The sequence below is a fragment of the Vicugna pacos genome, chromosome 12 (assembly GCF_048564905.1).
Source record: "Vicugna pacos chromosome 12, VicPac4, whole genome shotgun sequence".
NCBI classification, from domain to species: Eukaryota; Metazoa; Chordata; class Mammalia; order Artiodactyla; family Camelidae; genus Vicugna; species Vicugna pacos.
The window spans coordinates 60,073,243-60,097,731 of NC_132998.1; the positions used below are offsets into that span (position 1 = coordinate 60,073,243).

General features: G+C 56.2%; 2 protein-coding genes across 6 annotated transcripts in view; both read left to right on the forward strand.

The window, feature by feature from the left end:
• ZC3H7B (zinc finger CCCH-type containing 7B) overlaps positions 1 to 12,869 on the forward strand; it is a 57,819-nt gene extending 44,950 nt beyond the window's left edge. For all 5 annotated transcript variants that reach the window (XM_015241656.3, XM_072973593.1, XM_072973592.1 and 2 more), the window contains 10 exons: positions 391 to 596; positions 1,619 to 1,719; positions 2,698 to 2,879; positions 5,007 to 5,092; positions 8,402 to 8,535; positions 8,678 to 8,783; positions 8,917 to 9,025; positions 9,230 to 9,363; positions 9,499 to 9,662; positions 10,014 to 12,869. In XM_015241656.3, coding sequence (XP_015097142.1) covers positions 391 to 596; positions 1,619 to 1,719; positions 2,698 to 2,879; positions 5,007 to 5,092; positions 8,402 to 8,535; positions 8,678 to 8,783; positions 8,917 to 9,025; positions 9,230 to 9,363; positions 9,499 to 9,662; positions 10,014 to 10,260 — 1,469 coding nt within the window. In that variant the 3' untranslated portion in view covers positions 10,261 to 12,869. The remainder of the gene's footprint in view (positions 1 to 390; positions 597 to 1,618; positions 1,720 to 2,697; positions 2,880 to 5,006; positions 5,093 to 8,401; positions 8,536 to 8,677; positions 8,784 to 8,916; positions 9,026 to 9,229; positions 9,364 to 9,498; positions 9,663 to 10,013) is intronic.
• Positions 12,870 to 16,628: 3,759 nt separating this feature from the next.
• Positions 16,629 to 24,489, forward strand: part of TEF (TEF transcription factor, PAR bZIP family member) — a 28,044-nt gene continuing 20,183 nt past the window's right edge. Inside the window, exon 1 of the mRNA XM_006207124.4 lies at positions 16,629 to 16,808. Coding sequence (XP_006207186.1) covers positions 16,706 to 16,808 — 103 coding nt within the window. The 5' untranslated portion in view covers positions 16,629 to 16,705. The remainder of the gene's footprint in view (positions 16,809 to 24,489) is intronic.

Sequence of the window (24,489 nt, forward strand, 5' to 3'; positions counted from 1 at the left end):
AGGTGCATGCCTTCCGCCACCAGTGGCAGTTTCACACCCCTCGTGTTTATGTAGAGGCTCCACAGAGCCCTTTCCATGCCCGTCCTCTCGCCTGACCCACACACGGCAGCCTGTGGGGTGCTGGGGCCGGGATGGCCGCCGTGCTTTGCGCATGAAGACTCAGGAACCCCCCGCACCTAGGTGTAGAGCAGAGGAGGGGCCTGGCCTGGGAAGGGCTTTCCCTGAGCTCTGCCACCATCCCCCGTTCAAGTCCTCGTGTCGGCCAGCCCCACCGCACACTCCGCTGAGCCCGGGCCCCGCCAGGTAGTCACCGGCCACAGTGGTGGTCATCAGGGCGCTGCCGGCTGCCGTCCTGCCTGGCGGAACGTGTGTCCTGTTGCCTCTTTGCAGACATGATTAACAAGCAGGACTGTAAGTACGGGGATAACTGCACCTTCGCCTACCATCAGGAGGAGATCGACGTGTGGACGGAGGAGCGGAAGGGCACCCTCAACCGCGACCTGCTCTTCGACCCGCTGGGGGGCGTAAAGCGCGGCAGCCTCACCATCGCCAAGCTCCTCAAGGAGCACCAGGGCATCTTCACTTTCCTCTGTGAGGTACCTGCTGCCTGCCCGCCCACTGGCCCCTCCACGCTCGCTGCACAGACAGAGTTGGGAGGGGCTCCCGGCGCGCTCCGCCATGGACTGGCAGCCCCGGAGCCCACGGGTTCTGGGGGCCTGACCTCAGAATCAGTAGGTCCTTGGACTGTCAGTTAGGCCCATAGGAGCCTATCACACTAGAGCCCAGATCCTACCCAGCCCCCTCGTTTTGCAGAGGTAGAAACTGGGGCCAGACAGAGAAATAACCACACCTGCTCTTTCCTTGCGGCTGTCATAGACTCAGGTGCTCTAAGTCCTCCTCATCCTCCCCACGCCTCCTCGCCCAGCTGAGCTGGCTTCAATGCCCGCTGTGCCTTCCTGCCCCCTTTCCTGCCTGTGTCCAGCCTGAGCCCTCTCTCTGGAGTGCCCTCCCCATTTGTGCGTCTTGGGCCCTCTGAGGCTCAGCTCTGAGCCCAGCAGCTCCGCCAAGCTATTCATTTCCTCCCAGGAGCTGTCACAGAAGACCGTGCTGGCCTCCTGTCTCCCCACCCACCCAGCCCTAGTGTGATGGGACAGGGACAGCATCAGGTCTGTCTCCATGAAGTGAGAGCCGGGGGTCCAGGCTGTTGGCAGAGTTCAGTACCGCTCAGCCAACCTTGATCCACCACACAGCCAGCCCTTCCCTCCGACTCTTAGAGCAGGTGGGCTGCCCATTCCCTTCAGGGAGTCGCGGCTCACAGCCAGATGGCTGCATGTACTTTACAAAGCAGTTCTGTTACATCCTTTTCTAGCTTCACAGTGAACCTGGGGAACAGAGCAGGTGTGGTTTTCCCCAGGCTACAGGTGAGGAAACTGAGGCTAAGAGATGATACGGAGTAACCCCCTGCCCAGGCATTTGGAGTGATGGGATCAGAGAGGGAAGGCCACAGACCCTGGGATTCCCTTCCTCACTCCCCTGACTCAGGGCAGGGCTTGCAAGGACCCAGTCTGTCCCTCCTGGATGGCCATGCTGGGTCCCAGCCCACTCTCTCCCCGGGCAGATCTGCTTTGACAGTAAACCTCGGATCATCAGCAAAGGCACCAAGGACTCTCCGTCTGTCTGCTCCAACCTGGCTGCCAAGCACAGCTTCTACAACAACAAGTGAGTGGGACCCATACCTGGGCCAGGCCCAGGGTGGTAGCAGGTAGAGAGTCCCCCAGGGGTCCCCCAGCTCAGATGCCTGGGGAGCAGCTGAGGCCAGATGGTGGGCCTTGGGTGTCAAGGCCAGAGGCAGGATTTGGGACTCAGATCCAGCATCCACCTAGAAAGGACAGAACTACGTTTATTGAGTATCTGCTATATTCCACGCATTCTCTTGGGTGCTGTAATAATTTCTGCAGTCCTGTGAGGGAAGAGTTAGTATCTCTGATGTACAGATGAGAAACCTGAGGCTTGGAAGCAGCTTACTTAGCAGACAGGTGGGGCCACATCCCTGACTCCCTTCCAGTGCCTCCACTGACGTGACACGGGCGACTGACAGTCAGTGGGAGGGGCTGAGTGGGGCCTGGCACCCGCCTTTGCTCCTTCTGACTCCCCTTGGCTGTGCTCTGGCATGGATGATGGAGCCCAGTTCCTGGCGTCAGACAGGCCTGGGTCTAAATCCCAGCCTGGACAATGGCCTGTTTTATGTCCTCTGGCACTGTGACCTTTGGCTTCCTCATCTGTAAAGTCGACGATGATCACAATCTCCTAGAGTTTCTGTGAAGGTAATTAAGGCTCCCAGCCCAGAGGAGGTGCTCGATTATTACTCCTCTGGGTGCAGGACCAGCTCTGGGCCATTGAGCTAGGGAACCTGAGGTTCCCTAGCTTGCACCCCTCCTTGCAGCCTCATAGCTGGTGGAATCTGGTGCCCTCCTCCTATGGGCAGCTCCATCTTTGAGCTGTCCCCCAACTGAGGCCAGGGCAGTGGCATACGGCTGAGACTCACACCAGAACTGAGTGCAGGACCCCCACCTCTTCCCTCCTGTGCTGCTGTGTTCTGGAGACGGTTAATAGGGCAAGAGGCACCCAAGGAGGAGCCCTACTAGGAATGGGGGGTAGGGGCTGCAGACTGCATCATCGTTGTCCCCGCCCCGCCAGGTGCCTGGTGCACATCGTCCGCTCCACCTCCCTCAAGTACTCCAAGGTCCGCCAGTTCCAGGAGCACTTCCAGTTCGACGTGTGCCGCCACGAGGTGCGCTACGGCTGCCTGCGGGAGGACAGCTGCCACTTCGCCCACAGCTTCATCGAGCTCAAGGTTTGGCTGCTACAGCAGTACTCAGGTGAGGGGCAGAGGGCCGGGGGCCGCCCATGGCCGGCAGTGCAGGGGGCTTCTGCAGTTCAGAGGAGGGCAGTTACTTGGGGGGCGACTGCAGAGCAGCCACAGAGGATGCAACGGCTCTGCTCTCTGGGAGCTTCCAGGCTCTAAAGATCCTGGCTGTGTCCCTGTCCAGGCAGTGCCGGGGGACCATGCGCGGAGAAGGTGGGGAGGCAGAGCCCGGCCCTGTTCCGCCAGCTCCCAGGGTGGTCTGGTCTCAGCACTGCCCTCCCTGAGCCTCCACTGCTCCCCTGTGAGGTGGTGGCCATGATCTCTGCCTCAGAGCCCAGGAGGTTGAAAGCTGATCACTCGCTCACTCACTTGCTCATCTGAGGGGGATTCGTTGAGCACATGCTTTGTCAGGAGCTCGAGCGAGAACAAGGTCCCAGCTCCCAGAGCACTGGGGTCTGTATGTGAGGGCAAGGCAGACAGCCCAACAGGTAGGCAGTGGATCCTGTATTCTATCTGCTCCCAGAGGCACACTGTCCCCTGCTGTGTGTGATGATTTATTTAGCAGCATGTGTGTGTGTGTGTAACAGAAAATAATGGTGCGTCTAACAATTGTTGTCTTCTTAGAGTTGACGACATAGGGTGACATAATTTCCGATGTGCCTCAGTGTCATGCGGAGAGTAAAGCAGAGCAATAGGATGGATAGGGACTTGGGGAGGGGGCGTCTTGGATAAGATGGTCTGGGAAGGCCTCTCCAAGGAGGTGGCATTTAAGCAAGGAAGGGCAGGGAGAGCTTGCAGGCAGAGGGAACAGCAAGGCTGCAGGCTCTGAGGCAGGAGCCATCTTAGTACAGAAGGGCCATCTGTGAGGCCAGAGCAGCTCAGGGCTGAGTTGGCGGGGAGCAGGTCTGGGGTCAGATGAGGCCTGAGAGGTGGGCAGGGACCCGAGCATGTAAAAGTCTCTAGATTGTTACTAGAAATGGTTGAGATTGTTCTAAATAGGATGTGCAGGATTTAGGGGGTGTAAGCAGATGGAGTTGTATGACCTGATCTATGTTTTTAAGAAGTCACTCTGGCTGCTGGATGGAGAACAGAGGGGCCAAGGGCAGATGGAGGGAGGCCCGGGAGGGTGGACTCAGGCCAGGGTGGCAGTGGTGGAGGTGGTAAGGGTGATCAGAAGTTGGGTGTTTTGATGGTGGAGCCAACAAGAGTTGTTGATGGACCAGATGTGAAGTAGGAGGTGAAGAACGACCTAAGTCGCCTCCAGAGGGGTTGCCATGTCTGAGGAGGGGGTGCTGCAGGAGGAGCAGGTTGGGAGTCTCACATCAGGGCTCCATGTGGCACGTGGGGTGTTTGAGATTCCTGTTGGATTGCAAGTGGAGATGTGGAGCAGGCAGCCAGATGTGGGGGTGTGGAAGTTCATGGGCGAAGTCTGGGCTGGGATGTATATTTGAGAAGCAAGAAAGCACAGTAAGCCCCTGATGGCGAGTGGCCATGGCGGAGTGCCATCCGTGGGACCAGGTCGAAAATGAAATTAGGTCTGGGAAAGGGACCAGAAAGCCAGAGGGGGTTGGGAGGGGGCAGGCCTCATGGAAGAGGCTTTAAGCTGTACCTCAGAGGTGGGCTCAGCGTCAACAGTCAGATTGGGGGGGTCTGGGCCACCAGGCTCGGGTGTTTGCCCTTTGTCGGCTGGCAGTGAAGAGCCCTGGCCCCTCAGTGAGCTGGTGAGCCAGGCTGGGCCAGGCACAGAGCCCTAAGACGTGAGGACCCATTAAAAGAGACGGGGGCCAAGGAATGGTGCTGAGCAGCTGGCCCGAGAGACGGGGACACTGGCGGGAGTGCAGGGAGTCCCCCTGCCAGGCTGCAGAGCCAGCATCTTGCTCCTCCGTTCCCCACTCCTGGCTGCATGTCATCCTCTCTGTCCCTGTGAGGGCCTGGAGCAGGCCTCCGTTCCCAACTGCAGATGCCCTCATGGGCTCAGAGAAGATGAATGGTTTGTTTCCCTGCTCCCCACTCTTTCCGTGGCCTGACGGGGAGTGGTGCCCCTCCGCCTGGGCCTGGGGTGGCACCAGCACCTCACAGATCCCCTGCCTTTCTCCTCACCAAGCTCCAGGGATGCCCGTGTCTACTTCCCCCTCCCCAGGCATGACCCACGAAGATATTGTCCAGGAATCCAAGAAGTACTGGCAGCAGATGGAGGCCCACGCAGGGAAGGCCAGCAGCAGCTTGGTAAGAGCCCAGGTTGGCACTGGGGGTGGAATCAGCCCCCACCAAGACCAACCCCCATCCGTTTACTTGGATATAATTTATTTACCAGAAAATTGTGAGACTAGGACAAAGGGTGTATACCCTTCTCTGGATTCCCCAGATGCTAACATTTTACTGCTTCCCACACTCTGTCCTGTGTGTGTGTGTGTGTACATATATACGTACACATTTATTTACAGAAATTTAGACTTTTTGAACCATTAGAGAGTAAGTTGTAGATGTGATGTCCCATTACCCCTAAATACTTCAGTATGTATTTCCTATAAGTAAAGACACTGTCTTACATAATAACCACGGTACAGTTGTTAGCATCACAACATTCACATTGGTGTCATTGTCCAGAGTATGGTGTACTATCATTCAGGTTTCGCTAATCCTCCCCAAATCCTGGCAGCGCACTGCTTTCATTGATTGTGTCTTTAATCTCTTTCCATCTAGAGCAGCTCCTCAGTCTTTCTTTGTCTTTCATGACTTTGACATTTTTGAAGAGCCCCTTGTTTTGTAAAAGGCCCGTCCACTTGGGATTGTCTGATGGGTCCTCAAACCACAGAGGTGACGTCTTGTTCTCGGTTCACACATTGGGAGGCACATCTCTATCTGTCCCTTCATCAGCAATGACTTGGTACCTTGATTAAAGGCGCCTCCACTGTAAAGCTTTCTCTACTGTGAAATTATATTTTCCTCCCTTGTAATTAGTGAATGTCTTGTGGGGAGGTCCTTGGAGACCACATGAGTGTCCTGGTAGTCCTCAACCTTGTCACCCACTGCTGGTATCAGCCCCAGTCCTTCTTGCTCCTTGCCCTGGTCCCAAGGATGTGAGCTGGGGCCCTGGGGTGCTAGCAGGCAGGGAGACAGACTCAGAGCATGCTCGAGACTTGCCCAGGCACATGGAGCGGAGTAGATCTCAGGTTCTCAGACACCTTCTCTAGAGCTCACTCTGCTCCCTCCCCACCCTGCACCTTCCCCCTCACCCTGGGTGGGTGTGAAGCTCACGGCAGCTGACCGAGCTGCCACTTACCAGGCCCTTGCTCTGTGCAGGGGGCCCCTGCTCTGTGCGGGCGGGGGGGCCCCCTGCCATGCCTGATCCTAACAGCCCCAGGGGGCAGGGGTCACTGTAACTTCCGATGACTTGGGGATAGAGGGGTGGCCTCAGGGCCTCATGCCATCCACACCTGAGGGATGACTCTGCCACAGTGCCAGGCCCACCCACTAGCCACCTTGGGAGAAAGCTGGGCCCCTGGCCCCTCTTGAAGCCGCCTGGGTGTGGCAGGGAACCTGGGAGCAGGCAGGCTGGCGGTGGGGCAGGCCCGGGCCTGGCTGACAGGGCTGCCCGGCCCAGGGCCTTCCCTCTGTCTCCCTCCCTGCCTTGTTCTTGGTCCTTTTTTTCTCTCTCTCCTCTTCCTGGTTGCTCCTGTCCTCTGTCCCTCTTCTGTTCAGTCTTTGTCCTCACCCACTACGTGGTTTATTTTTGCTCCTGGCTAGGAGCCTGGCTGGGAAGCAGTGAGGGGCTCAGGCTGGACCTGCAGTGTTGTCTTCCAAAGAGAGAACAGCCTTCACACCCCCTAGCCCTCTGACCCCCTCTATCCCACCCCGGGCTGCTGCAGGGGCCCAGGACCGATGCAGGCCTGGCTGCCCGGTGGTGCCGTGACCAGCTCCAGCCCTTCCTAGCTGCCAGGGGTCCCACCCTCCCCACCCAAGGTGCCACTCTCAGTCTTGGCTCTGGAACAGGGCTTCTGCATGGGCCTGGCTGGGGCCCGGGCATGAGGCGTCTTGTTTGCCTGCTGTCAGAGGGCGGGGCCAGCAGCACTGTGAGGCCAAGGACAGGATGGCAAGGTAGTGCTGCTCGGGCCCGGTGCCATGGTGTAGCTGTGCTATCCTGCAGAGAAGCACAAACCCTGCCTCACGCCAGGTCCTCGGGCCACTCACCTGTGAGTGGGTTAGAAACGTCTCTGAGTCTCAGATTCTGCTCCGTCAAAGGGGAATGACCCCCCAGCCCCCAGGGCTATGGCAAGAAGCTGTGGAGACTGTGCAGCTGTGAGAAAGGAAGCTCGGGGGCCTGGCGTGGCTGCTCATTACAGCAGAGGCTAAGCCTCCAGACCCTACATACCTCACCTGTGAAATATTAATTTCATATTCATATCCTCTCATACTAATGTGAGAATCCAGGGGAACATCTAGAAATCGACAATGATGCAGATAAACCTGCCTGTTGCAACACAGACTATGTCCCAGTTCCAAAGGCATGATTTTACCTTGTTGCTGGGATGTGTGTTATCGGGGGACCGAGCCAGGCCGCGAGTCTCCCAGTGCCAGGCCAGGGGCCAGTCAGCACCCAGCAAAGACAGAGCCCTTCCTGCTCAGAGCAGGCCCTGGGACAGGCAGTGCCGGGGACACAGCGCTCCCTGGGGAGAAGGAGATGGCTGCCTGGGGGCAACCCCGCACCTGAGGCTCCAGGGAGGACGGGAGGCTCCAGCTAACAGGAGGCAAGGGGCTGGCCAGCACAGCTGGGTGAGGAGGTGGCAGGTGGCAGGAAACAAAGCTGGGTGGGCACTTTTTCCACCTCTCACCCCCGACCTTGCCCCAGGCAGGGGTGCAGAAGAGCCAGCCCTCCTGCCTACGAAGGAAGGGCTGAGGCAGAGGACGGGGAGCGAACATGGTGGGGCCTTAGAGAGGCTAGGGCTGCCCAAAAGTCTATCCCACCACCTGAGGCAGCTCCTCTGTCCCCTCCCCCTGCAGATGGCTTCCCACCAGGCCTGACCCTCACAACTAGATGAGTCGGTCGACCTGAGGTAGTTCAGGTACTACAGGAGGAGCTTATAAGAGGGGCAGCTGCCACTTAGGAGAGCTTCAAGGAAGGCTTCCTGAAGGAGGTGGTGCTCGAGCTGAGTTTTGAAAGTTTCTAGAACAAGCCTGATGAAGAATGGAGAAGGACATTCCAGGCAGAGGGAACAGCATGTGCAAAATCAGGGAGGTGTGAGGTCGCACTCCATGCCCAGGGAAACTCCAGCAGCTCCACGGAGCAGACCCACTGGGACTAGCCAGATAAGGCAGAGAGCATTTCATCAAGAGTCAGGAGCCTGTCCGAGGCCTGGCTCCTGCACTGAGAGGCCATGGGGCCTGGAGTTAAGAGGTCGCTTCCTACCAGTAAGTGGTAATAGACCGGCCCACCCCAAGGCTCTGGGTGGCACTCATGCTCCCAGAAGTCACCTATGACAGACCCCAGGGCCTCAGCCTGGTGCCTTTGGCTTCACCAGCCCCTCTCCCCAACAGGGTGCCCCGCGGACCCATGGGCCTAGCACCTTTGACCTGCAGATGAAGTTCGTGTGTGGCCAGTGCTGGAGGAACGGACAGGTGGTGGAGCCTGACAAAGACCTCAAGTACTGCAGCGCCAAGGCCCGGCATTGGTGAGCCAGGCGCCAGGCAGGGGCATGGGCGGGGCAGGGGCCCACCCAAGCACCGTAAGTGAGGGCACTGGGCTCTCCATAGAAATCGCACAGCCCGCTCTGCCCTGAGCCCTCCCCAAACTGCCCCTGCTGTGTTCTGCAGCTGGACCAAGGAGCGGCGGGTCCTTCTGGTGATGTCCAAGGCCAAGCGGAAATGGGTGTCGGTGAGGCCACTGCCATCCATTCGTAACTTTCCACAGCAATACGATGTGAGTGCCAGGGCTGGGGAACAGTGGGACCTTGGGGATGGGGGCCATGGTGTCCTGGGAGGGCTTGCCTGCTGGCTGGGGCAGTGACTCAGGTCAGTGGGTCTCAGCAGGCTCTCCCACACCCGCCCCACAGCTCTGCATCCACGCGCAGAACGGCCGCAAGTGCCAGTATGTGGGGAACTGCTCCTTCGCACACAGCCCGGAGGAGAGGGACATGTGGACATTCATGAAGGAGAACAAGAGTGAGTGGGCAGGGAGGGGCCTGGTGGGGTCCCCCACTCATCGGCAGAGCCAAGAGCACCTGCTGAACCTGCTTTGCCACCCAGGCCCTGCCCGCTCTGGGTCTCCGGTTGACTGGGCAGCCCCAGGGGTCCTGTAGGGGCCATGGGACAGAGTGGATGGAGAGTCCCCTCTCACCAGGCACTCTGTCCCCTAATGCCCACCAGTCCTGGACATGCAGCAAACCTACGACATGTGGCTGAAGAGACATAACCCAGGGAAGCCGGGGGAAGGGACGCCCATCACTTCTCGGGAAGGGGAGAAGCAGATCCAGATGCCCACGGACTATGCCGACATCATGGTAACAGCCCCCACGCGCCTGGGGCCCTGGTCCGAGCCTGACCTGGAGGGCGGTCGGGAGGGGCCCACCCTCCCTGGGGGAAGTGGTCCTGGCAGGGGTGTGAGGAGCGGGCACCCACGGTGGCTGTGTCCCCAGATGGGCTACCACTGCTGGCTCTGCGGCAAGAACAGTAACAGCAAGAAGCAGTGGCAGCAGCACATCCAGTCCGAGAAGCACAAGGAGAAGGTCTTCACGTCCGACAGCGACGCCAGTGGCTGGGCCTACCGCTTCCCCATGGGCGAGTTCCGGCTCTGCGACAGGTGCCCTTGGGGAGGGCAGGGCTGGGCTGGGCACGGTGCATGGTGAAGGTGGAGGCCGTGGTGGGCTCTGGCTCTGCTTGGCCTGGGGATAGAATACACCGGTGATGTGTCCAGAAACAGCTGCTCTTGGATGCGAGAGCCGGGCGGGGCAGGGATGGGACTGGAGGTGCGGACCCCGGCTCTGCAGTCCTGGGTCAGAGCCTTGAGAAGGCCGGGCTGGGCCCACTCTCACCAGGACTGAAAATGCACCAGGAAAGGCTTGGCCTGTGGGAGGTGGAGCGGGGCCCCCACTCCAGCAGCCGTGCGGGAAGGAGCACGGGGCTTGGGCAGTGAGCCTCCTGCCGCCCACAGGCTCCAGAAGGGCAAGGCCTGCCCGGACGGGGACAAGTGCCGCTGCGCCCACGGGCAGGAGGAGCTCAATGAGTGGCTGGACCGGCGGGAGGTGCTGAAGCAGAAGCTGGCCAAGGCCCGCAAGGACATGCTGCTGTGCCCGCGGGACGACGACTTTGGCAAATACAACTTCCTGCTGCAAGAGGACGGGAATGCCACCGGTGCCACCCTAGAAGCCCCTGCTGCTGCCACCGTCACCGGGGAGTAGGCCAGGTCTTGGCCGTGGGTGGAGTCCTAGGATCCGGGGACAGGGGTGGGGATAGAAGGCCTGATAGGAGGGCCAGGGCAGGCCAGGGCTGGGGGTGGGGGGCCCCTCATCACGCAGCCCCTGGCCCCCCCCGGCCCTGTCCATCCTCTCTCCCCCGCCCCCTCCACCAGTGCATACCCAGGTGCACGAGCTGCAGCCCCACGCGTCCCAGGGTCTTCGTCCTGCGGAAACCCTGGGCAGATCCTCCCACCCTCGGCTCTCCCAATTGCGGAGGGAGGGGCCCGACTGACCCCTCCAGCTCCAGCCTACAGCTTTAACTTCTGTCTGCTCCTAAAGGGGACACCCAACGCTCAGGGCTGGGAGCCTGGGGTCCCCACTTGAAGTTGCAGCAGGAGCATCCTTCTCCCCGCCCGCTCTCACCCAACCCACACCTCCTTGAGGGCAGATCAGGACACAGCAGAGGGCAGGAGGCCCCAGCTAGCTTTAAAATTCAGCCCCAGGATAGGACTGGGGCCATTGTACAGGTCACTTACCCTGTGGGGCCTCAGTTTCCCCTCTGGTTGGAAGAGTGAGAGGGGCTGAGCTGCATGATTTCTGGAGCCTGAGTGAGGAGCCTGGCTCCCTGGTGAGGCCACCAGCCCAGCTGCTCTCCCCTGTGGGCCACTGAATGTAGATTGTAGATCGTCAGAGCCTTCAGAGATGACCCATCCAAGCCCCGGTCTGCAGATAGGAGAACTGAGGAGCGGCCTGTCCGGCATCCCCAGCCCACGGCATGGTGGAGCTGGGGTGCAGGCTGTGGCCCAGGACTCAGGGCCGGTTACTGGCTGGAGCCTCCAGGCTCTCGTAGGGATGTAACGGTCTCTGAATCAGTGTGCAGCTGGGTCCCAGGCAGCACCGCTGGGGGACTTGTCGTGTTAGCACCTGCAGAGGGACAGTCCCCTCCTGAGCATGGTCGTAAGGAGTGCTTCCTCTTGGCTGCTCGAGGAGGTGGTGATGGGCAGGGCACCCAGGGCTCGGGTTCTGCACAGGGACCGGGGACTAGGGGTAGTGGGAGGGTGGGTGGTCGGGGGATGTGGAGAAAAAGGAGACTTGACCCTGGGCAGCATGGGCCACTCCGGGATCAGACACCACCCCTCTTCTTAGAGACTCAGCAGAGTCCTTTCCCTTCTCCCTAGACCCAAACCAACAACTATGACCATCCAGCCCAGCCCCTGCCTGATCCCCGGGCCTGCCAGCTGCCTGGGACCCCAGCTGACCCCCAGCGCCTGCCCCCACCACCAAGCCCTCTCCCATCCCTCTTGTCAGACGTGTCTTCGTGCACCCCCTCCTCTCCATCCCACCCCTGTGGGCAGACCCAGCCTCCCCTGGTTCCCTAGACATTCCAGAATGCCCCACACCATTGGCACAAGGAGTGGGGACCCCCGGAAGGAATCAAGGACTGAAGCTGGAGTCAGTGTAGGGGCGGGTGAGACAGAGAGAAAGGAATACCCTTTATTTCTCCTCAAGCAAGAAGTGAGAGCTCTGATAGGAAGACGGGCACCCCAGGCCGCAGAGAACCCTGTTCCTCTCGCTGCCACTGCCCAACCTTCTCCTGATAAACCGTGGCATGCATCCTTTCTGCTCCCTGCCCCTCCCCCAGCAGGCGGGCAGTGGCGCTGCTGGAGGGGAGGGGGACCCGAGGTGGGGGCCGTGGCCGTGAACGTTGATGACTCTTGTTTTCCCTGATCCGTGCTGTTGCAGTCTGTCGTCACCAGCCTTGTTTTTAGTGTGTATATATGTTGCCCCCGTGATGCATATATACACAGGTATTAAATATATCGCTCTATATAATATTATATATGTGTGTGGTATCCAAGGAATCACTTCTAGTGAGGGCTAAAGATAAAGATTTGGCCAGAAAATGCAGCCATCCTGGAATAATGAGGAGGATTTTCAGGGCCATCAGGCCCTTTGTGAGGACTGAGGGACTGGAGCCAGGAGTCTGAGGTGGTGTGGGCAGAAGCGGCCCCTGCCGGGCCCCCATCTGCCTAACAGCTTTCATATCACCCTAACCTAGTGGGGAGAGAGCGAGAGTGCTCAGGGAAAGAAGGTAGGTGTTTGTCTTCCACCCAAAGGAATAGGATTAGAATCCAGATTTCTCTTCTCCAACGTACAATCCATGCAGGGGCCCTTGGATCCGGGGCTCCCTGGCCTGGCCAGAGCTGGATCCCCCACAGGGCTGGGGGAGAGGGAAAGGAAGGCTGGTGGGGGACGACACTTTGAATGATGAGTATGATTCCTTCAGTTGTGACCCTGACTGGGGAGGCTCAGAGAATTGAGTCGGGCCTGTGCTCCCCACCAACAGGCAGGGATGAGATATCACGGTGAATATGGTGAAGGGGGACAGGTGTCCCGATGGGAGTGTCCCTTTGGGGTGGAGCAAAGAGAGATGCTGCATTTCTCAGATGGGCAGTAATCAATTTAATGGTCCTTTAAAAATGTCTGTGTATTAAAAACTTAAGAATACCACACTTTAATATTAAATATTCATAAGGTCTAGTATCTTGATAATAATGTAGATGTTTTAATAACAATTTTTGTCCTTCTTAAAATAAAACAAAAGAAACTGGCTTCTTTTAGCCTTTGTTCTAGAAAATAAACGTGTGCACTTTGACCTCTGTCCCTGAGGTGTCACTCCTGTACCTCCCCGCCTGGCACTTGTGCCCGGGCTGCTCTTTACTCATGAGGCAGTGCTGGTTGGCACCGGGCATGCCATAAGGCAGACATTTGGAGGGGTGAGGGGCAGAAGGTCTGTGTCCCTGTGTAAACAGGGCAGCCCAGCTGACCCCAGCGCAGGCAGCGCCTTGGCTGGCAGGGTCGAGCTGTGCTCTGCACATGTGGCCCCAGTGGCCACCCTCCATTGGCTCTTCCGCAGCCTGTCTGCTCGCTGCCCTCCTCGTGGGGAGGTCCAGTGGTACCCACACTCCCCTGCTCTTAACCATGTGCACCTGGGTTCCAGAGGGCTGGGTGTGGCTTTTCCAGAAAGGTGAGGGGCTATGACATGCTTTGGAATGTGATCCTGATTGCAACCTGGACTCCTGGGCCCAACCTCCTCAGCTTTGAAAGAAGAGAGATTTGAAAAAAAAAAATCTCAAACTGTGTGGTTGCAGGTGATGGAGGGGTCCTGATGGAAGGGGCTGCACGTGTCCAAGAGCGGGCTCTCACCAGACAACTTCAAACAGTATGGAGTTGCCCCAAGGTCTGCGAAGTCTCTGAGGACAAGGTATGCAGTCGGGGCTCACCTGCTTGATAAATGGACCAAGTGAGTGAGAGGAGAGCCGCCTTGACTTCTGTGCACTAGGCACTGTGGGCACAGCAGCCTGCACGTCAGGTGTCCACATCTCGTGGTCCAGAGAGATTCAGTGAAGGTTCCAAGGACCCTCAGAAAGGAGACAGAAAAGATCAAGAACCACTGGGAACTGGGTGATCGGCAAGGTCCCTTCAGCACTGACATTCCAGGGTTTTCAGCACCCCTGGCTGCACTGCAAAAAACCAAAGTGGCCTGGCAAGGTCCAGCTCCCAGAAGAAAACGCAGGCCCGTACTCAGGCCAAAGAGATCATGAACCTGTATCAGGACCTTCTTTGAACTTAGAAAAGCAAAGAATAAGTTCAGCAGGACTTCGATGAACCTAGTGGACTAAATTCTTAAATTCCCATCGAGTCCTCTAAATTCTCTTTGAGTCCTCTTTTAGCTCAGGTTGATGACCATTAACTGAGGACCCACCCCATCTCAGACCCTGGGGATGTGAGATTGCTGATGAAGTGTGGCCTTCCTTGAATCCACAGTCTGCAGGGGAAGATGGCCCTGCATGGAAGAGTGTAGGATGATGTGACAGGCACGGTGGTGGCAGTCACTCCAGGTACCATGGAAAACACCTCATCCAGGCTGGGTGCTGAGGAGGGCTTCCTGGAGGAGGTGAAACTAGATTTGAGGCTTAAAAAGATTTTTGTATCATTGTAATCAATGTGGACTCACTGTTGTACACCTTTCCTTTTCTCTCAATTATATTTCACATGTGCATCTCCACACCCCGATGTAACCTAGATATTTACAGTCAGTGGCTGACACGTCATCCTTCAAGGGGCCAGAGCTGGCTTGAGCAGCCCCCAGTTACTGAATGCAGGCCGGTTTCCGGTCTTCCATCCTGTGAGCAGCACCACGACCATGGTACCCCAGCTCCCCTGGGGAATTTGCTTCTGAGAGGCCGCCTGGGCAGGTGGGGGGATCTGCAGGCAGAGATGGAGGTGGGGACAGCTCTGCATCTTCTCTAGAGAAAGCTCTAGAGGGCTCTACCAGAAACTGCACCCACTGGTAGCCCCCACCAGGGACATCAGGCATCGGGCCCCTCCTGACATCGCTAGGCTGTGTGTGGCCTCCCCTCTCCCTAATTCGGCCCTCCCCAGCCACTTGAGCCAGTATCCTGCTGATGTGGCCCCTGTGCGAACCATTGGTGATGCTGCCAGCTGGACACTCTGGGTGCAGCATAGGGGTGCCACGTGGACTGCCTTTCAGTAGCATGAAAATTCCCTAAGGGTAGGGACTTGCCTGGCCAGGTTTGTTATTTAGCTTTGAATTCCTCACAAGGCCTAGGCTGGTGCCGGTTGTGCAGAAAGCTGTCAGTCACAGTCTCAGAGGCTCAGGACACTGAAAGGGGTCTGACAGGAAAGAATCTCAGAATGAGGTGTCATGCAGCAGGCAGTATATTTGAGACATGTAGGGGACTTCCTGTTGCCTCTGAAATCCTGCTCTGTGAGCACCTACCCACTCCTTGAGGTGAGCGGTCTCATACACAAAAGCGTTCCTGGGCTGAGGAATAGTTAACATGCCGGCCCAGCCTCAGTCTGCCCCAGCCTGTGAGTCACAGGCCAACCTGAGGCAGCCACACCAGGTCCACTGCATCCTCACCCCTGGGGTCACAGAGGCAAAGGGCACCGGAAGAATAAACTAGGAATTAAATCTGTTACAAGGAAGGGGAAAGGGGAGGAAGTTCAGGAGTAGAAATGACATTTCTAAAGTACACCTGGTATTTTTTGTACTCAAAATTAATTTTTTAATTAATTTAGGGAAAGAACATGGTTTGGGAGGGCTATTCAGGAGAAAAAGAGGGCAACTGGATTATAAGCTAAGGACTGTTGGGAAGGAGAGAGGCTCGAAGAGGACCTGGAGTATTTTTGATTCTGTGCAAAATGGAATTTTGGAAAGCAGAGAAGCATAGAAATCAGCTACGATGCAGGGAACCAAATGCTAATTGCATCCAACCTGGAGCATTAGAGACATAGAACCAGAGCTGAAAGGACCTTGGAGGTCACGACATTCAGTGGTGTTGGAACTGAGACCCAGAAAAGCTGCACAGCTTACTCAAGACGCCACATCTGTGTGCGGAGAGGCAGAGCCTGACACCCTAGCCAAGTCTGGCGTTGGCCTTCATGGAGGGTGACACACAGAAGTTCGGCTTCAACCAACTTGAAAGAGTAAGAGGCCTAAGGACCACAGAGGCCAATGTCCTGGTGAGAGGGCCAGGGAGGGGACTACAGCAAACAGCCAATTGCCACCAAGGTCCCTGGGCTGGGGGACAGGCTGGGAAGCAGGACATCATCCAGGGCACGCCTGAGCTGGGCTTGCAGAGCTGCCCCCTTTCAGCGGCTCCAGCTCTGCCTGCCCTCCAGCACCTGACTGCCAGGCCCCTGCCCCTTCTCCCCTTCCTGGAAGACCAAAGGAACCGCAGGCTGCAGGTTTTGTCACTCCCCTTAGAAGAGCAGGCTTCAGGCTCTGCAGATGGTGTAAAGCCCCAATTACGCATGCCACATGCACACCGTGTGCCTCGCAGGGCACGTGTACACGGCATATAGACATCACAACAAAACATGCCATCAACCCCTCGAGACTCACGAGCCCGCAGGTAAGTGCGTGACGCCCACTCGTGTGCCTGTACGTGCCAGCACAGTACGGCCTTTGTGCTGAGCTGCCTGGTGCGGGGTCTGGGCTCCCGGCCCCGGCTGGTTACCATGGCGGCCTTTAGTGGGCCTCAGTGTGTGGGTGTGGAGGCAGCTCACCGTTCTTACCTGGCAGGCCCGGTCATGGCTCCCAGCCTGGGGGAGAACTTCCCTTTGCAAAGTTAGATAACACTGGGCTCTCTGTCAGGGGATTGGCGCGGTGGCTCCACGTGCTGCGGCTGGCGCAGGGCCAGGCCCGCCCTGCCAGGCAGCGGGAAGGGAAGGCCTGGCTGCAGCCGGAGCTGGCAGGTGGCCGAGCCGGGGGTGGACGGGCGGGCCGGGGCCCGTGCTGCCCATTGGCTGCCTTGGGCTCCCGCCCCGCCTGCCTCCAGAGCCTGTGGCTCCCTCCCCAGCCAGCTCCTGCCTCTCCAGCTGCTCCTAAACTCCCCCAGCAATCACCTCCTGCCGGGCCATGTCAAGCTGTGACCGGATCGGAGTGGCCCCTGCCATGGACATGCCTGAGGTCCTCAAGTCCCTGCTGGAGCACTCCCTGCCTTGGCCAGAGAAGAGGACAGGTAGGATCAGAGGTGGCCTGCTTTGGCTGGCTACCCAGGTACCCAAGGGGTGAGGGCCACCCCAGGCACAGTGGCAGGACAGGCATCTCCAAGCTGGGGAGGGTCCCCAGCAGGGGTCCACCCCTGGCCTCTTCCTGGGCAGGAGGAAAGGTGGGGGTGCAGAGAGTGACACGGTGCAGAGTGCCGCTGCCACTTGGGGACTGCCCCCTGGGCTGGCTAGCTTTGGGAAGCCGTGGCCAGTGTGTGGCCACTGACAGATGCTGAGCTCACGTGGGACAAGGACGGGACCAGAGGGCCCTGCTGAGAGAACACATGGGATGCAGACTGCTTATTAAGTTCTCTGTATGTTGGGGTGGCAGAGGACTGGCAGAGCCCAAAGATCTGGGCAGCCTCCTGTGTCTGGAGAAGAGGCTTTCCTTTCTATGCTGGCTTCAGCTCCCGCTCGCTCACGGGAGGGCTGAACCCATGGATGGGATAGAAGCTGTTATGTAACAGGACCACAGGCTTGAAGCCCTGGTTCCTAGGATACCACAGGCAAACACAGGGCGAGGGAGCCATGGAGGAGGGTGTGGACCGAGGGGCAGAGCCAGCAGCCAGCACCAGGTGTCTCCTGAATCCTGCCTGAGAACCCAGGGCCACAGTGAACTTTGGGTGCCAGCCTGCTCAGGGTGCACCCACCTGATAAATATTTCTGCAAATCTCTTCTGCTTTAAGACAGCAGGGGCTCACACCCAGGCCCTCCTTGCTCAAACTCTGCAGGCGCCTTTAAAGGAGCCCAGCTGTCCTTTGCTGCCAGAGTCTGATTTAGGGGTCCCAGGTGCCCCCTCAAGGGACCTTTGTCAGGCCTCTCCCTCATCCTGATGTGCTGGCTTCTGAGATATCTCATTCCTGGTAGCCCTGGCTGTCCCCGCAGGACTTCCTTCCACAGGACTCTTAGCCCACTCCCAAACTCTGGAGCCTGGGGACAGACACCATGGCCCCCTGACCTAACACAACCTTTGGAGAGCTGGACTCAGGAAGAAAAGGGGCTGGAGGTTCTGTTGTTTGTGGAGACCGCCCACAGAAGGAAGACTGTTCCCAGAGCTCAGGGGGACGCTGTCCCTGTGGGCAGTCTGGGCCACCCTCAGAGGCAGGCATTGTAGAAGGATTTCCTGCGCCCTCCTGCTGCTCATGAGGAGAAGCCCATCTCCTCAGGAAACTCTCAGCTCAGCCTGGCTGATGGGCCACAGCTGACTTTCGTTTGCTCTGTCTGAACATGCCATGTGGGTGTGTGAGGCTGGAAGTCCTTCCAAAAGCTAGAGGTAGAGGGCTCCCTTCTCGGTCGGTCCAGGCACCCAGGGAGGGTAGGGTGGCCCACGTGGCCCAGCGCAGGCACAGGGAGCAGCTGGGCTGCCAGCAGGTCCACAGGGACAGCTCCCAGCAGGGCAGGGAAGGGTTCTTGGAAGCAACTCAGGGCCCTGCTCCTCAGCCCAGGGTAACAAGGCCTTTGAAGTGTGGCAACAGCCGTTGGCCTCTGGCTCCCAGCTGGTCCCCAGAGCCCTGCGACAGCTGGAAAGTCCCCATTGTTCACTGTGGATGGCAAAGTTGGGGCCCAGCACTGAGGGGACTCACCCAGTGTCTCAGGCAGAGCTTTGCTAAGAGCTGGGAAACGGACTGAAGACAGCTGGTCTGGTACAGCTAGGCTGGCCTAAGGGGAATGGACCAGAGTCTCAGGCCACCTCCTTTCACTTCTCTACGTGGTGTCTCACTGAGGGTCAGAAGCATGAGGCCCCATGGGACTGACAGATGCCAATGGGTGGAAAAATGAGGGGATGAGGGTTGAAGAGTCAAGGGGGTAGGTGCACCCCGCAAAGACCTCTCATTACTGCCCCAATTTGCCATCATCACTTTCTAAAGCTCCCAGATTCTCCAAATCTTTCACAAAAATGGATGTACCACCTGAAAAGCAATATGCCTTGGGGAAGAGAGTACACACTCCATCAGAACTAGAATTTCCAGCAGGCTCGTGGCAAGTACAGTTGACCGTTGGACAACACAGGAGTTAGGGGCGCAGAACCCCATGTAGTCAAAAATACGCCTCTGACTTTACAGTCACCTTCCTGGATCCCCGGTGCCACATCCTCAGCTTCAACCAGCCGCAGATGGGGTAGTACTGAACGTATTTAGTGAAAAAATCTGCATATTAAGCGGACCTGCGCAGTTCAAACCTGTGTTATTCAAGGGTCAACTGTAGTTTACAAGTTCTTTGCAAAGCAGCTTCTCTCCCTGTGTTCCACACCCTGGCTTCGGCCCTCCCAAGAGGAGGACAACAGAGGTGCCGAGCTAGGTCTCAGCACGCCCTGGGGCTGCCCCTCAGCACTGCTCATCGTCCTCTTTGGTGTGAGGGGCATGGCTTTCTCTGTGGGCGCCGGAGACCTGTTTACAGACTCCCCACTCTCCCAGCCTCATTCTCGGCCACCCATTGGACCAGCTTTTCGTTGTGGACAGTGAAATCGATGTCCAGCGGGAGAGTGGGTCTGTGTCCCAAGCTCTGACTCAGTTTCCCCTCTGTCTCTGGACTCTGATCCCTGAGAACTATTCTTCCTGTTTCCATGCCTGCCCTCTCTCCTGAGGACCCTCTTCCAAGAGGCAATTCTGTTCCAGACTACTCACTCTCTCTTTCTTCTCCAGCTTCTGGAAAGACCCTGCTTCTCTAAACAGTACTGTTAGCTCCTTACACTCTGTCCTTCCCTCACTCTGGGGGATCTTGGCTATGCTCAGAGGCCAGCTCCTCATCTTTCTGCCAACTTTGGTCATTCAGGTCTCCTTTTCAGGGAACCATGTAGCATGAAAGCACACCAGAGGTTGAATAAGGCCCCCACTTTGAGCTGGGCAGGCAGGGTCCCCACCTCGGGTACCCCACCAGCAGGGTACCCTTGACATGCCTCTCTCCATCCCCAATCTCTGAAAAGGTAAAAAGAACATTTACTTCACAGACTGGATGCCAGGACCCAATGGGCTATCCTATGTGAAAGTGTTTGCAAACTGGGAAGTGCCATGCTGTTCTCTGTGAAAGGCAAAGAGCAGCTAGGCCTGGAGTTATGCTCCTTCCATGGACATCACATTTTCAGTCTGACCCTCACTCCCTTCTTTCCACCCTCCTTCCCACGTATATTCTCCTTGAAAGAAGTGGATGGTGCCAGTTTGTGGGAGCACACACAGGGCTGTCTTCTTGGAAACATGTGCTGAGCCTCCTAGGGGCAGGGTGCCATCAGCACCGTACCAAACAGGACACAGGCCAGATCTCAGTGGGACTGGCTGGGCAGAGGCCAGGGTCTGGGTATCCTCCTCTTAGGGGGCTGAAGTGAACGGGCAAGAGGAAGGACTCAGAGCTGCCTGGGCTGTCCTGGGCCAGGCCTCAGTAAAGGTCCATGTAGTTACCCCTACCCGGAGCCTGAGGGAACCAGAGCAAACCTGAGAAATCCTGAAGTTGGCTTTCAGGGAAGAAGAGGGGAGGAGCCTCTATGTCCTCATGCGTAGGCTCTAATCCTCACTACCACCTCCCAAGTGGTGAGGAAATGCACCCACAGAAACGGGCTACCCTTGGGGCCAGTATGCGGTCAGCCTCTTCTTCACTCCCGCCTCCGGGGGTCGGCCTTCCTCTCTACCTGCCACCCCACCCTTTCCCAACCACCACTCAGAGAAGCGTGAGAAATCCATTCTCACTGTTTGATTTTTGTTGTTGTTTGAGGGGTATCAGGTGTGTTCTGGGATCTATGCTAAGTGCTTTTACATCACCAGCTGTGAAATGGCTCTGCAAGGAGGTATCTGTTCTTCAGATGAGGACAATGATGCTCAGAGATGGGAAGGCCTCACAGTTGTCGAGGGGCTCCAACCCAGCTCCATCCCACCCACAGGACCCCCTCACCCCCACCCCTGGTCTCTGGGTAGGACCTCTCCAGTCATGCAAACATTCATCACATTGAGTGCTTGCTCCACTTGTGGTGCAGCGGTGAGCAAGCGAGACAAACACTGCCCAGCTTGCCTGCTGTTTGCATTCCAGTGGGGAGAGACGGACTATCAGCTACCGGGAGGGTTGGGGCCAGCCCCTCCCAGTGGGTGACATCTGAGCCGAGGCCTGGAGATTCAGGAAGAGTCAGCTACACCAAGAACTTTCAGGCTGAGGGAACAACACCTGCAAAGGTCCTGTCTTGGGGCAGAGAAGACACATGTCTGAGGAATAAAAGGCCACTGTGGCTGCAGGAGGTGAATAAGTGGGAGAGAAGGAAGAGGTGAGGTTGGAGAGATCCATAAGGGGGTGAGCCTGTATGGCCTTGAAGGTCACAAAGAGTAAGGCTGTCAGCTTCCTGCCTGCAAGGTCCACCCACCCCCACTATTCTTGGGGAAGTGGCAGGTTGGGAGGAATGGGGTGTTCCCAGTACAACCCAATAGGGAACTGTAGGAAAAGAGAACCTCAGTTGAGCACTTGCTATGCTCTAAGTGCTGTTCTCAGCAGTGTGCCTGAATTGACTCCTTTACTCAGGCTCAGAGAGGTTAAGTAGTAACTTGCCCAAGGTCACAAAAGAATTAGTCAAAGCAGGATTCAGACCTAGATGTTCCAGGTCCAGACACACCCTACACTGCACCAACATGGCTTCCACTGGAGGACCCTTAGCTGTCGGGAAGTGGCTGTTGAGACGCAGCAGAGGCTGGAGGTGAAGGCTTTTCTCTGGAATTGGCACTCTTGGGGCTGCTCCCCATCCCTAATCCTTACCCGAGGAGTGGACAAAACACAATCCAAACGGGAAACTAGTACTCTTGAGAGTACTGAAGAGATGGGCAAGCCTCCAACCACCGCTTCGCCCCTAGAACACACTGAGACCAAGGTAGAAACCACAGCCCAGAACTATGCAGCCACAGGTACGTGGGCTCAAAAGGAGGCGGCTGTTGGCAAGGCCGGGTGGGGGACTTGCCATAAGGATGGCTCACGCTCGTTATTCCAGGTTTGATGGTGATTCAAACACAATGACCGTTACTTAATGTTAATCACGTTCCAAATGTATATGACTTGGCTCAGAAAGGTTTTGTTAACCCTCCTACTAATACCAGCAACAAAGTGAGCCAACAAATATTTACTGAGTTACTACCCTGAACAAAGCTTGGTGCTCTCCTGCATTTGGTATCATGAAACACACAGATAACTGAGCTCTGTCAGATCTCAGTAGAAGCCTTCTCACCGTCCTGCTCTTACGGACACCAGGCTCATGTCACATTTTGCCGTGAGTCAGAAGGCACAGGGGTGATGTCCTGCTAGATGCTGACTATGTGGCCAAAGGCTCCCATGCTGCAGTTTTAGCTCCTCTAAACTTCAAGTTTAAATAATCCAAACTGGTATAATGGCTTCATGAAGGGCTTTTGTTCTGCACATGCTCAACTGAATTAAATTTTTAACTTGGGTTTGTTAGCAAGTTTAGCTTAAAGGGTAGAATTGAAAGGCAGTCCAGCTCTGGAAAATGAACATGGCACATCCCCTCTCTGCTGTAGCTTAGACTCTAGAACCACCCCACCCACAGCCTTGTCCCCTCACCCAGAATAATTCTCCCCCCCGGCCCTACACACCCCGAGCACAGGGAAGGGCGGAGGCCCGCCCACCCACCCCGTGCTATACACTGTTTGGGCCGCCACTGGACGTTGCTTCCCACACGTCGTCCTCATAACCTCCCTATGAGGTAAGCATGTCCGTTTCTGTTTCCAAGAGAAAAATAACTGAGGCTTAGAGAGCAGAAGTCACTTGCCCAAGGCCAAGTTGCTGGCCAGCCACTGAGAAGAGACTCTACCCAAGGCCTGATCCCACACCGCAAAGTCACTGCTGCCCCGAGGACCACTCTTCCCTCAAGAAGTTGCTGCATTGAAACTCTATTACTAGAGAGTACTGAGGTACCACTCCACAGCTTTAACGTCTTAACCATGTACTAACATGGTCTTTTAATAGAGTTAATTCCTTGCTGGGCTCACAAACACTATGGAAATTAGCTAACCACTTCTCACAACATTCATTCCTCCACTAAGAGAGAGGGCAAGTCTGTGCTGTTATTCCCACTTTACTGACAGGAGACAGAGGCAGAGAGAGGATGCTGGGGCGCTCCTCGGGTCAGCTGGAGAAGGAAGACAAGGACATAATGGCGCCTGCCTCCAGGGTGGTGCTGCTGAATACTGCCAGTCAGCAATGTAGTGACCTCCCAGCTTGCAAGTAAGCACGAGAGAGAACATGTTTATAATGTTCCTGTGCTGTTTGGGACATACCATTTACCCTGTGGTTATTCAGGGGAAAAAACTCATTTGGGGAGTGTCAGTACATGAACAGAGAACTTAATTAAAACTAAGTTTTAAAGCCCTAACCTGCTCACTGAGCTTCTCACCAGTGACACTTGCCTGTTAGATTAGTTGCTCCAGGCTGGGTGGTAAGTGGAGGACGAATAATCCCTTCTGGATAACTGTAGCTCAAAAAAAAAAAATCTAAATATTCACTCCCTCTTAGTACATTACCACCTTTGTCATAAACAAATGTTATAACTTCCCACTGTTATTTTACTGTAAGTCCTACTCTAGTATCTTGAGAATTTTTTTCCCTTCAATGATGCCACATTAGCCATGAAAATAAACACTTACCTCTTTGTTTTTTTTGGGGGGGGTGTAACTAGGTTTATTTATTTTGTTTTTAATGGAGGTACTAGGTATTGAACCTAGGACCTCATGCATGCTAGGCATGCATTCTATCACTGGGCTGTACCTTCCTCCCTAACTCTGATCCCAGTAAGTCTTTCCATAGCCAAACTAGCCATTAAAAAACAAAACAAAAACAAAACTTCATACATTGTTTTAATCAATTTCCTTGGACTATCCTTTGAAATTTGTTTCTAAAAACCTCTAGGTCAGTTTACCCTAAAGTTATCTTAGTTTAGCCACATACAGAATCCCCACTAACAACTCAGCAACATAACAGAAGTCCTGTACACAATTTAGTACTTTCACTTACTAGACAGTGCCATGGGCACCATGCCTGCCTCTGCATAATGGACACACCAAGCCACAGATTTGTGCCCATCAGTGTTAGTAATGCTATAAAAACTGTTTGTTGCAGGTTTGCAATTGTACAGTTTACACAAACTGGCTCACGGGAGCCCGGGATGGAGAGGTAAATCCTGCCCTATCTCCATCTGACGTATCAGGAAGAGGCCTGGAGAAATGAAGCAATTGGCTGGAGGTATCAGAGTCAGAAATGACTGAAACCTAATGAATGCGGCAGTGAGAACTTCAATTTTGGAGACAGACTCCATCACCCTGCCTCCACCACCACCCAGAGTTTCTTCAAACCTCTTGCTTTCCAGGATGTTCAGGGGCCCAACGTCTTTTTCCCCCCTCAACTCCCAGCCAAATTGTGATTGTATCACCCTGACAACTTTCAGCTAGCTGGGTGTTGCAGTCACACACCCACCCCACCAACCAAGGACTGCACTCTGCCATTCCCCTAGCCCTGCTCTTGGAAGGCTGGAGTCACTGGCGGGATTTGGGATAAACAAGCCAAAGTCCCTGTCCTCTCAGGCAGGGAGAGCTGAGTATTGTTTGGGTTCAAGGCAGAGAAAGAGATACAAAGTTCTGGGTGCTGTTTAGGGCAGCTTCCTAAAACATCTCCAAATTTGTG